A 14,302-nucleotide genomic window follows, 5' to 3' on the forward strand; every position below is an offset into this window, starting at 1 on the left:
AATATTTACGAAACTTTTTTGAAAATGTAAATGCCGACTAAATACTAAATACATTGTTAATTATATTTATTAAAAAATTAAATTTATTAAAATTATTAATCATTATAAAGTAGTTTTATAAACATAACTTAACTCTCTTTTGTTCTTATTTCATACTAAAGGAGCATAATTAAGAAGCATCTAAGCCTAATTAAGTGTTTATAAACGTGTTATAAAATATTTTCTACTTACTTTAACAATGCATCAACACCTTATTAATTCACCTTATTTCCTTTTAATTCAAAATTTTCCCAATTTTAATTCACCTTAGTTCACCTTATTAACTATTTTTAACTCTTATGTGAAGAGAGTACAATTTTCAAGTGTACCTCCTCAACTTTCCGCATGCACGATAGTCCCATGGAAGTACAACTGGTGGTAAGTCCAAATGTATACGGGGGTGTTGAATCTGTACAAACACAAAAAAACATTATAGAAATATACAAAACACATGGCTAAAAAACACTACACACCTACGCCTTATTTTACAAAGATTATCGAACTACATACTTGTAGAACCGAGAAGAATACTAGGGAGGTGGTCCCTCCTGTCCTGATTTCCCTTTTTAATACGGTGAAAACGTTCTCATTTTCATTTCTAGGGAGGCAAATCTCTGCTGCTTTCAATTTTATTCAGGTGGTGAGTGACATATTTATTTGACATTTGATGTTAGTCATTTGAGAGCAATTTTATTAATAAGATTAGTCTTTAAAAATGGAGATATTAATTGATACACAAAATAAATAATTAAATAAATAAAAAATATGCACGGGAGGAGAATTCTTCCTGTTTTTCCTTTTTTAGTGAAGTTAAATCCTCGAAGTATCGACTACTTGCACCACATATCATCAGGCAGTTGGAGTTTGGTTCAGAACAGATTTTGCTTAAAATATTATATTGGGTTCTTCACAATATTTAGCCACTACTTATAAACACTTTATACCTCCAAACAGAGGACATCTGTAGACAACCTGGATGTCACACCCTGCATATCCCACAATGTAGTCCCGATAAGTCGCCCGGGGGTCTGAAAAAGTCTTCAAAATTAATATCATCTGCTTATAAAAAGTTTCATTTTTGAGTCTCGAATCACTTACCATTTATAAGAGGTAAATTTACCGTAATTTCTTCTATTGATTCGTTTAACTCCAAGGGTGGATGAAGATTGTTTCGGAGACTGTGTCACATTTGTCCATGCTGCATATCGAAGATGGTATTTATTTATGTATTTATTTATAAACAATTATTTACAATAGCTACAGATATACACCCAAAACAGCTATAATGAAAAATAATACAATATTAATACATAAAGTGGAGAACAAAAAAATACAAAATGAGCACATCAAATTTATGTGCACATTTTGTATTTTTTTCGTTCTTTCTATTTAAAATTCTAAAAAATAAACAGTTATGATAATAGTCCAACATCCTAACCTATAACTCAGCGGTGTCTGAGTTTACCACTGCCAAATATATATACAAACATCCTCTTTTATACTTATAGATGGGGAAAATAAGGGAAATCATTTGATTGTGTTATACAATTGATGGTAATATCACTTACTACCCGCTACGAAGGTTCCTTTAGCACCAGCAGTTGTTATGAAAGACTCCACGTAGTTTGATCCATCACAGCTGAAACATGGGTAGATGTAACGTCAAATTACAAGTAAGTTAGTTAGTTTGTGGAATTTAAACTTATGAGCCCAGTTGGTAATTACTAAATTGACTAGGAATTACTTTAATTGATATATGAGCCCAGTTGGTAATTACTATATTGACTAGGAATTACTTTAATTGACATATGAGCCCAGTTGGTAATTACTATGTTGACTAGGAATTACTTTAATTGGCATATGAGCCCAGTTGGTAATTACCATATTGACTAGGAATTACTTTAATTGACTTATGAGCCCAGTTGGTAATTACCATATTGACTAGGAATTACTTTAATTGACTTATGAGCCCAGTTGGTAATTACTATATTGACTAGGAATTACTTTAATTGACTTATGAGCCCAGTTGGTAATTACCATATTGACTAGGAATTACTTTAATTGACTTATGAGCCCAGTTGGTAATTACTATGTTGACTAGGAATTACTTTAATTGACATATGAGCCCAGTTGGTAATTACCATATTGACTAGGAATTACTTTAATTGACATATGAGCCCAGTTGGTAATTACCATATTGACTAGGAATTACTTTAATTGACATATGAGCCCAGTTGGTAATTACCATATTGACTAGGAATTACTTTAATAGACTTATGAGCCCAGTTGGTAATTACTATATCGACTAGGAATTACTTTAATTGACTTATGAGCCCAGTTGGTAATTACTATATTGACTAGGAATTACTGTAATTATTAAAGAAATTGATATTCTAGTAAGGTGAGCATCAAAAAGTATTCATAGTATCTAAACACAGGGTGGCCTACAAGTAACAACCACACTCCTGGAAATGACTCTATGGGTCAAAATAAAGAGGAAATCATGAATAAAATTTTATCCATAATCACTTGGTTAACTAGATACCCGCTATTTGTACTTTTTTCATAAGCATTTGTGTATTTTAATCGTTCTAACCGATGGTACATATACTGTACAATTAGGTAGAGGAGACATTATTTGTTGAAAATATATAACTTGGTCCATTTGAAGATCTCATAATGGCAGCTCTCTTTATTACTATAATTAAATTTAATAAAAATGGCTTTTTTCATAAAGAAATGTCAAGAATAATTTAAACATGTAGCCTGGGAGGGACGGGTTCAATTCCCGGCACATCTACCAATCATATGAGCTTGGGCCGCTTTACCAAAAGTGTTTTAACTAATACTCTTTCTTATCTAAAAATGACAACGGCGTGGACAAGAAAAATATAAAACACACTTGCTTTGCGTATAAAACTTACTTCCAAACAACAAAAAGATCGAGTAGCAAATAGTTGAAATGTCGTTATTTTTTAGCTGGAAATGAAAAAATAATGCTATGCTTGTCAATATAAAAACATAAATAATATTTTTTTTCTACAATAGATCTATTTTCTCTAAAACATCCCAAGCTTTATAAAGATTGGTTGAAACAGTTCAAAGACAGACCTAAACAGCGGATAAATATATAGCAGTATTGGTAAATCACAATAAATTTAATTAAAACATCTGTTACTCTTTGAGTTGAATTTCAAATAATTAGTTAAAATTGCAAATTTTCCTAACCTAATCTAACTTAACCCTAACCTTACTACCGTTAGGTTGGGTTTAAATGTGGTCGGTATAATACGTAATTACCAGTAAAACATCTCTTCTACTCACTAGACAAAAGAGGAATACTCCACAACTGTATTAGGATCTTCAGGCAGAGGAATAAAAGTTAAACAAACATTGTCCAATAAAATGTTGTTTTCGTCCTTCGGCAGAAAACTGAAGAAGTACGGTTGACTGCACAGAAACTGCAATCAAAATCAAAACAAAGTGTCTTAAAATTGGAGAGGTATTTTTAAAATTTCGAGTATAGGCTAGATAAAGTTATGGAAATTTCTTAAGGTTATGACCTTAAGAAATTTCCATATACCTTTATGTGTTTGTAAATTTTCATTCGCATCCACTGGATGAAAAGGTTTAAAAGATAGAGAATTTTTTTACTGTTCTTTTAAGTGTTGATATGTCGTAGTTTTTGTAGTAAATTGATTGGTGGAACTTAAGTAATTTGCTTAGCCATTTACCTACCGGTGAATTATACCATTGGATTGTTAAGAGCCTGTTTGTAAATAATCAAGCATGTGAATGTCAGTAAAACTAGGTGGCGTTCGCAGAGGCATCCACAAAATTGAGCGGAGTCATCAAGGGTTCATATTATATTGTTTTTGTCTTACTGCAGTAAAAACAGTATTTTTTCATGCATGCGCTGCAGGTCTAAAGTAGCATTTTTAATATTTAGGGAGTAAAAATCGTTTTTAGCCTCTATGGAATAAAAATCAGCTGTTGTCAACTCAGTTGTAAATTTCGATTGTAAACGATTGCATGTATCGAAAATATGTATCGATTTGTGCTTCGTAATCATTTTTAATATATTACAGTCTACAGCCTCTTCCCGTAGCATTTTAGCATTGCAGATACATTAATCCATTCCCAAACTCAACACTGCTCACATTTACTACTTCCTTCACCACACCCTACGTCGTGGACCTGTTTCCCTCTCTTCCCATAGCATTTTAGGATTGCAGATACATTAATGTAATTGCCAAAGACAGTTCCCACACTCTGCGCTGTTAGCCTTACTACTTCCTTCACCATTTACTACGTCATTGGCCTGTTTCCTTCCTTTCTCATAGCATTTAAGTATTACAAATTCACTTATCCATCTGCTCAAACGGTTCCCCCACTCTGCACTGCCAGCCTTTACTACTTCCTTCACCACTTACGTCGTGGACCTGTATTCATCGCTTTCCATAGCATTTTAGTATTTTAGATACGTTAATCTAATTGCAACAAACATCCCCACTGTCCGTACTGCTAGACTTTACTACTTCTTTCACAATTTCCTATGTCTTGGGCATGCTTCCATCCCTTCTCATAGCATTTCAGCATTGCAGATACATTAAAACTGCTACAAACGGTTTCCAGTTCCCACACTCTACACTGCTCACCACTACTTCTTTCACCTGTTCCTACGTCGCGGATCTGTTTCCCTCTCTTCCCATAGCATTTTAAGATTGCAGATACCTGAATCTAATCGTCATAAACAGATCCCACACTCCGAACAGCTCGCCTTTACTACTTCCTTCGCCACTTCCCACATCGCGGACCTGTTTTCCTCCCTTCCCATAGCATTTTAGGATTGCAGATACCCTTATCTTATCGTCATAAACAGTTCCCACACTCCGGACAGCTCGAATGACTACTTCCTTCACCACTTCCTACGTCACGGACCTGTTTCCCTCCCTTTCCCATAGCATTTTTGATTGCCCATACCCTTATCTAATCGTCATAATAGTTCCAACACTCCGGACAGCTCGCCTTGACTACTTCCTTCACCACATCCTACGTCGCGGACCTGTTTCCCTCCCTTCCCATTGCACTTAAAGATTGCAGATACCTTAATCTAATCGTCATAAACAGTTCCCGCACTCCGGACTACTCGCCTTGACTACTTCCTTCACCACTTCCTACGTCGCGGACCTGTTTTCCTCCCTTCCCATAGCATTTTAGGATTGCAGATACCCTAATCTAATCGTCATAAACAGTTTCCACACTCCAGACTGTTCACCTTTACTACTTCCTTAACCTCTTCATACGTCACGAACCTCAAGCTAGTGTCGTCATTTGATTATAGTACCTGGGGACCGAGCTTTGCTCGGGGAAAATCATTAGTTCACTCTGAAAGCACCGTAGTATTGGAGATACATAAATCCACACATCTACACCCTACACAATTTCCTACGTCATGGACCTGTTTCCCTCCATTCCATTGCATTTAAAGATTGCAGATACCTTAATCTAATCGTCATAAACAGTTCCCACACTCCGGACTACTCGCCTTGACTACTTCCTTCACCACTTCCTACGTCGCGGACCTGTTTCCCTCCCTTCCCATAGCATTTTAGGATTGCAAATACCTTTATCTAATCGTCATAAACAGTTCCCACACTCCGGACAGCTCACCTTGACTACTTCCTTCATCACTTCCTACGTTGCGGACCTGTTTTCCTCCCTTCCCGTAGCATTTTAGGTTTGCTGATACCATAATCTAATCGTCATAAACATTTCCAACACTCCGGACAACTCGCCTAGACTACTTCCTTCACCACTTCCTACGTCGCGGACCTATTTTCCTCCCTTTCCATAGCATTTTAGAATTGCAAATACCTTAATCTAATCGTCATAAACAGTTCCCACACTCCGGACAGCTCACCTTGACTACTTCCTTCATCACTTCCTACGTCGCGGACCTGTTTTCCTCCCTTCCCATTGCACTTAAAGATTGCAGATACCTTAATCTAATCGTCATAAACAGTTCCCGCACTCCGGACTACTCGCCTTGACTACTTCCTTCACCACTTCCTACGTCGCGGACCTGTTTTCCTCCCTTCCCATAGCATTTTAGGATTGCAGATACCCTAATCTAATCGTCATAAACAGTTTCCACACTCCAGACTGTTCACCTTTACTACTTCCTTAACCTCTTCATACGTCACGAACCTCAAGCTAGTGTCGTCATTTGATTATAGTACCTGGGGACCGAGCTTTGCTCGGGGAAAATCATTAGTTCACTCTGAAAGCACCGTAGTATTGGAGATACATAAATCCACACATCTACATCCTACACAATTTCCTACGTCATGGACCTGTTTCCCTCCATTCCATTGCATTTAAAGATTGCAGATACCTTAATCTAATCGTCATAAACAGTTCCCACACTCCGGACTACTCGCCTTGACTACTTCCTTCACCACGTCCTACGTCGCGGACCTGTTTCCCTCCCTTCCCATAGCATTTTAGGATTGCAAATACCTTTATCTAATCGTCATAAACAGTTCCCACACTCCGGACAGCTCACCTTGACTACTTCCTTCATCACTTCCTACGTTGCGGACCTGTTTTCCTCCCTTCCCGTAGCATTTTAGGTTTGCTGATACCATAATCTAATTGTCATAAACATTTCCAACACTCCGGACAACTCGCCTAGACTACTTCCTTCACCACTTCCTACGTCGCGGACCTATTTTCCTCCCTTTCCATAGCATTTTAGAATTGCAAATACCTTAATCTAATCGTCATATACAGTTCCCACACTCCGGACAGCTCACCTTGACTACTTCCTTCATCACTTCCTACGTCGCGGACCTGTTTTCCTCCCTTCCCGTAGCATTTTAGGTTTGCTGATACCTTAATCTAATTGTCATAAACATTTCCAACACTCCGGACAACTCGCCTAGACTACTTCCTTCACCACATCCTACGTCGCGGACCTATTTTCCTCCCTTTCCATAGCATTTTAGGATTGCAAATACCTTAATCTAATCATCATAAACAGTTCCCACGCTCCAGACAGCTCGCCTTGACTACTTCCTTCACCACTTCTTACGTCACGGACCTGTTTCCCTCCCTTCCCATAGCATTTTAGGATTGCCCATACCCTTATCTAATCGTCATAATAGTTCCAACACTCCGGACAGCTCGCCTTGACTACTTCCTTCACCACTTCCTACGTCGCGGACCTGTTTCCCTCCCTTCCCATTGCACTTAAAGATTGCAGATACCTTAATCTAATCGTCATAAACAGTTCCCGCACTCCGGACTACTCGCCTTGACTACTTCCTTCACCACTTCCTACGTCGCGGACCTGTTTTCCTCCCTTCCCATAGCATTTTAGGATTGCAGATACCCTAATCTTATCGTCATAAACAGTCCCCACACTCCGGACTGCTCGCATTTACTACTTCCTTCATATCACTTCCTACGTCACGGACCTGTTTCCCTCTATTCCCATAGCATTTTATGATTGCCTTTACTACTTCCTTCACTACTTTCTACGTCACGGACCTGTTTCCTTCCCTTCCCATAGCATTTTAGGATTGCAGATACCTTAATGTATTCGTAACAAAACAGATCCTAGAATTCGCACTGCTACCCTTGACTACAATGTATCGAGTAATCTTAAGTATAATCTTTGCTCAATATTAACAAGTGATGTTTTTCCTTTTGTACTGTATTTGTAATTTCCTAGTATACTGTGGGTAGTTGGCTTATTATGAACACATGCTAAAACTTCAAATCTTTTGTTTACTTTTTACTTGTTATTTAATTCAGCCAACATGGTTACCTAGCAACCCATAAGACTAATGTTAAGAAAATGTGATTTTCAGTTTCATTTTTCTACGGATTCCTGAGAGACTTTTTTAACGCCATATAGATGTTGGCACTCACCGATATGGTCTTTATCACCATGCAAAATTTGAAAACGATTGATTCAGCCGTCTAGGAGGAGTTTGCGTATTACGAAATGCATAAAAGTCGACGTATAAGAGCTTCGCTCGCTTCGCTCGCTCCGCTCAATTAAAAATTACTAGTTAACCGCCCGTGCTCCACCACGGGAATATTGTCAGCAATAAAAGAAATAATAATTAACAAATACTGTTTATCTTTGTATTTTATTTAGGGGTTGTTTAATTTTTTACATGAAATAGAACTGATAGTTTGCCTGTATAAACTATTTTATGTTAATCAAACCGATATATTATTTTAACCAAAATAATGTTTTATATTAATTCGAGTTTTATATATTCATTTGAAAAATAAATAGTATACGAACTGGGCAATGCTGATAACCTAATAAGCAGCTATTTATGATATTTAGATAATTTGCTCAAGTATATTCCTATATTCGTCGTGTTTTTTTTTTCATTACATTTGTTGTATAGAATAAAGATAGTCACTTAGCCTACATGTAAATCACGCATCAGCAGTTGGTCACATTTCACGAATCTTTGACCCATACTGTGAGTAAAAGCTGTGTTTACGACGTATATATAAAGTTGGGCATACTTTATTCAATGTTAGAGGGTATTAACGGTCCAATTTGATGGAAAAGGAGTCGTGGATTTTAAAACTATGTAGACTACCACTACCAGAAAGATGTTGATTCAAGTGAGACTTAGAACTGGCCATTTCAAATGCAGATTTGTATTATATTTTACTCAAATAGTTTTTTGTCTCTTTTGACCCTTAATACTTTCTTTATAGTCATTGTTGATAAGATTTTCCATAAACTCAAAATGTTGATAAGGAGTTCATTTTACCTTCCCCTTGTGACAACATAAGGAAAAAATATTTGTGTCCCAGTTAGTCTGTTCTGACTCAAAATTCATAGATGTGCAGTACTGACAAATCCAATCTAACGACCCCAATTCAAAAGAGTTGGTATTTTTTTGTAGGGACTTCCAGAGCACATTTAACACCATCACTGCTCTTTACCTTTTTAGTTCGATTGTTCTCTACATGTTTTTTCGTTCTGTATGTCTCTTTACGCCCGGTTAATGATTACCTTTTCTTTTTCTTTTTGTACTTTTCACATCATGGGGTTAATGATCAAGTTTTATAACGCTATAATGACCCGAGTCAACATTGCCCTTAAGCATCAAGTCAGATACTTCTTCGCCAGAACCGAAATCGTAAGTCACAGTTTCTCAAGCAACTTCCTTGTGTAGGCCCAAGATGTATATGCATCTTGGTGTAGGCCTACTCGAACAAATATAGTTAGGGTATAGTTCACTGATAAATTGTACTGTAGTTCCAAATATCCCAGCGTACTCGCCATCTCGAGAAGGTAAAATTTGGACGTCGAACACTGATCTTGAGTAAGATTAATCACTTACGATAAAATGTTTGTATGTTTACCAATCATTAGCAATTATCTGTACAACTTGTAAGCGGATTTCCCTATGATTGTTCTGATGGCTATAGAGAATAAATTATATTGATCAAAACAATAAGTTTCCGTCCCCTACTATGGGTATTATTTCACATTCCATACTCAAACTTAAACTCAATTACCACTTTCCTTCAGATCACTTTGCAGGAAAACTAAAACATTTTTGTGTCCTAGTCAGTCTGTTCTGACTCGAAATTCATAGATTTGAAGTAGTGACAAATCCAATCTAACGACCCCAATTCAAAAGAGTTGGTATTTTTTTGTAGGGACTTCCAGAGCACATTTAACACCAACACTGCTCTTTACCTTTTTAGTTCGATGGTTCTCTAAATTTTTTTTTCGTTCGGTTTGTCTCTTTACGCCCGGTTAATGATTACCTTTTCTTTTTCTTTTTGTACTTTTCACACCCTGGGGTTAATTATAAAGTTTTATAACCGCTATAATGACCCAAGTCAACATTGCCATTAAACATCAAGTCACATACTTCTTCGCCAGAACCGAATGGTAGGTCACAGTTTTTCAAGCAACTTCCCTGTGTACTTGAAAACAAATTCACTGATATATTGTAGTTCCACGTATCCCAGCGTACTCACCATCTCGAGAAGGCAAAGTTTGGTACCACTGAACGTCTAACACTGATCTTAAGAAAGATTCGTCACCTACTATAAAATGTTTGTATGTTTCCCACTCATTAGCAATTATATGTACAACTTGCAAGCTGATTTCCCCATGATTATTCTGGTGGCCGTAGAGAATAAATTATATTGATCAAAACAATAAGTTTCCGTTCCCTACTATAGATATTATTTCACATTCCAGCAAACTTAAACTCAATTACCACTTTCCTTCAGATCACTTTGCAGGAAAACTAAAACATTTGAAAAATAAGTTAACAAATACACTTTCCTTGATTAAAATCGTGTGTTTATAAACAGAAACTCCAAGTTTAATAATTGCATACTGAAAGTGAGGTTATAAAAATAATAACAAATGTCTGACAAACATTAAACAGCTGACGAATCCTATACTCTAATACGAGCAATGTTTGCTTGTATGTATGTATGTATGCATGTATGCTTGCTTGCTTGCTTGCACCAAGATATCGAAAACGGCTCCGACGATTTTCTTCAAATGTTGTATATAGTTTATTCCTGGCCTAAAAACGAGTTTACTGCAGTTACAACTGTCAACATAAATCTAATTACGTAGAAAAATGAAACTTAAAATCACATTTTTTAACATTAGTCTTATGGGTTGCTAAGTAACCATGTTGGTTGAACTAAATAACAAGGAAAAAGTAAACAAAGGACTTGCAAGTTGTCTGTCGACAGTATACTAGCAAATTAAAAATACAGTACAAAAGGAAAAAGATCAGTTGTTACTATTGAACAAAGATTATACTGAAGATTACTCGATACATTGTACATAGTCAAGGGTAGAAGTGTGGAGTATGGGATCTGTTAATGACGATTAGATTAGGGTGTCTGCAATCCTTAAATGTTTTGGGAAATGAAGGAAACAGGTCCGTGACGTAGGAAGTGATGAAGGAAGTAGTAAAGGCGAGCAGTCCGGAGTGTGGGAACTGTTTATGACGATTAGATTAAGATATATGCAATCCTAAAATGCTATGGGAAGGGGGGGAAACAGGTCCGCGACGTAGGAAGTGCCAAAGGAAGTAGTAAGGGCGTGCAGTCCAGAGTGTGGGAACTGTTTATGACAATTATATTAATGTATCTACAATCCAAAAATGTCATAGGAAGGGAGGGAAACAGGTCTGCGACGTAGGAAGTAGTGAAGGAAGTAGTAAAGGCGAGCAGTCCGGAGTGTGGGAACTGTTTATGACAATTAGATTAAGGTATCTGCAATACAAAAATGTTATGGGAAGGGAGGGAAACAGGTCCGCGACGTAGGAAGTAGTGAAGGAAGTAGTAAAGGTGAGCACTCCGGAGTGTGGAAACTGTTTATGACGATTAGATTGAGGTATCTACAATACAAAAATGTTATGGGAAGGGAGGGAAACAGGTCCGCGACGTAGGAAGTAGTAAAGGCGAGCAGTCCGGAGTGTGGGAACTGTTTATGACGATTAGATTAAGGTATCTGCAGTCCAAAAATGTTATGGGAAGGGAGGGAAACAGGTCCGCGACGTATTAAGTAGTGAAGGAAGTAGTAAAGGCAAGCACTCCGGAGTGTGGAAACTGTTTATGACGATTAGATTAAGGTATCTGCAATACAAAAATTTTATGGGAAGGGAGGGAAACAGGTCTGCGACGTAGGAAGTGGTGAAGGAAGTAGTAAAGGCGAGCACTCCGGAGTGTGGGAACTGTTTATGACGATTAGATTAAGGTATCTGCAATCTGAAAGTGTTATGGGAAGGGGGGAAACAGGTCCGCGACGTAGGAAGTGGTGAAGGAAGTAGAAAGGATGAGCACTCTGGAGTGTGGGAACTGTTAATGACTATTAGATTAAGGTGTCTACAATCATAAAATTCAGTCCGGAGTGTGGGAACTGTTTATGACAATTAGATTAAGGTATCTGCAATCCTAAAGTGCTATGGGAAGGGAGGAAAACTAGGTCCGAGACGTAGGAAGTGGTGAAGGAAGTAGTCAAGGTGAGCTTTACGGAGTGTGGGAACGGTTTATGACGATTATATTAAGGTATCTGCAATCCTAAAATGCTATGGGTTGAGAGGGAAACAGGTCCGCGACTTAGGAAGGGGTGAAGGAAGTAGGAAAGGCGAGCAGTTTGAAATGTGGGAACTGGAAACAGTTTGTAGCAGTTAGAATAATGTATCTGCAATACTGAAATTCTATGAGAAGGGATGGAAAAATGTCCACAACACAGGAAATTGTGAAAGAATTAGTAAAGGCTAGCAGTGCGGAGTGTGGGGAATGGATTCATGTATCTGCAATTCTGCTTTCAGAGTAAACTAATGATTTTCCCCGAGCAAAGCTCGGTCCCCAGGTACTAATTTATAAACTGTGTATTATATTCTTCAATAAGAATTGTATTGACTCGACCTTTAAAGGGCTGCAGGTCGTAGCCCTTAGAAAAAACGTAAATTCCAATGAAGTTCGGTAAATCTACACACTATCCCCTTTAATTTGAGACATAAATCTTGTAGATCGGTCCAGTAATTACTGAGAAAACAGTGTTACAACTGTGTATTAAATATATAGATATTTCGGAACATGTTTCCGAACGATAAAGGAATATGAAGTACATGTCAAGAAACATTATCAACTCTTCCTATCTAGGTCCCCACGGACACTGATTCGTGTCTTCGGGTGACAACGATGTTAAAATTGATTAAGTGCTTTTATTCAATAACTTCTTGGTATATAGGGCCTAGAGTGCCATATTTAGAGGGATTTGACTTCTGCACTGTTGACAAATCAAGTAGAATCCAAGGCCAAATGGTCGGTTAAACAAATTTTAATTGTGTTTTTATTCTTACATCTTGAACAGTGATGTCTGTTGTTGCAGGTTTCAAGCATTCCTGGCCTCGGCTGTGTTGTGATAGCACCAACAATAAACTGCAAACAGTGATGGAATACCTGCAAAATAACAATTAACTCTAGTGTTAATCGAAATCGAGCAATTAATTGCCAAGTATTACAGGAGTTATTAAAACAAACCACTCTCAGTGACTGTTTTTATTTATTTTTTTTAGTTTATTAGACTTGAAGGTTGTACATGTACAGGTAATGGAAATGTCTTTTTAGCCTATCTTTGCATCTATATATTTACGTAAAGCGATTCTTTGCGTCAAAACTGTAGGCGACTGGGAAAAGAACCTCGTAGAACTACAGGAGGAGGCTCAAATTGAAGGCCTCTCTCCCGTGACGGAGGGAAAAATAGTGATTCCCACAATTTTAACACAAAATTAGATTATAACGTAAAATGTTCTCCATAAGAATAGCATTTACAGCAGATTTTTGTTTACTTCAATACATCTGATCGTGATTTATCACTAAGCCAGTGCATAATGTTACCATTTGGATTACTTATTTGCCAGTCAATTCTGCAATGTACTGTATACTATATAAAACCATAAATAACGGGCCTATTGACATTGCAATAAAAACACTAATATAAATATCTTCCCTGTAGCAACAATCCTAAGTACTTAATAAAATAAATTTTAATTAAATAGGAAATAAATCGGACAATTTTTAGGGAATATTTTAGTAGAAATCCAACCAGGTAAATGGGAATTCCCTTAGTTTGCTGGTTTTCTGTGGTGGGTGTATTTTAATTTACAAACAAGTTGAATAGTTAACCGTTTCTGTCGATATTTTTAGACTCAAAAACTCTTTATTTAATTTCAGCAAAATCCTTCTTCTGTATTTTGCGATAAATGCTAAAAACCCACAAACAAACATAGCTCGTATAAGAGTATAGGATTCTAGAAACAAATGGTTAAACACTTACATGGCTCTAACAAGAAACAATATTGTGCCGTTTCAGTGTTACACTACTGCGTACTGTTCTTATCACTTCATCGTTTGTATTTAATTTGCACAGACTGGTGTGTAATATAGTTACAGTCAGGAGGGTATTACGACTTCTACTTATAGCTATAGAGACAATTATTATTGGCACCTTTAATATGATTATCCGTGGTGAAACGTTTGCAGCACAAACTCTTTAGAATTTAGTAGGTCGAAGCGTTGTTGTACGATTAAAGATTACAGAGAAAAACAATTGTTTAAAATTCTTATGCTAATTTTTATAGATAAAAACATTTTGTGGAAGTACAAGGAGTAAGTGATTATTTTAGTCAACATCCAAACTAGGGATGACAATTCACCTATGCAGGTT

The 14,302-nt window shown here is 36.9% G+C and overlaps 1 protein-coding gene across 1 annotated transcript; it reads right to left on the reverse strand.

The window, feature by feature from the left end:
- Nucleotides 1-329: 329 nt before the first annotated feature.
- On the reverse strand, nucleotides 330-13,981 carry LOC128997660 (uncharacterized). Its single transcript, XM_054423299.1, has 6 exons — nucleotides 13,913-13,981; nucleotides 12,936-13,035; nucleotides 3,364-3,500; nucleotides 1,608-1,678; nucleotides 984-1,067; nucleotides 330-448 (listed from the first exon to the last, which is right to left on the reverse strand). Coding segments are annotated over exons 1-6 (513 nt in total). The 5' UTR covers nucleotides 13,915-13,981.
- Nucleotides 13,982-14,302: the final 321 nt, after the last annotated feature.

This window comes from Macrosteles quadrilineatus, unplaced genomic scaffold (assembly GCF_028750875.1).
Source record: "Macrosteles quadrilineatus isolate MER2022 unplaced genomic scaffold, UCM_ALF_1.0 Scaffold_6__1_contigs__length_79288215, whole genome shotgun sequence".
Lineage (NCBI taxonomy): Eukaryota > Metazoa > Arthropoda > Insecta > Hemiptera > Cicadellidae > Macrosteles > Macrosteles quadrilineatus.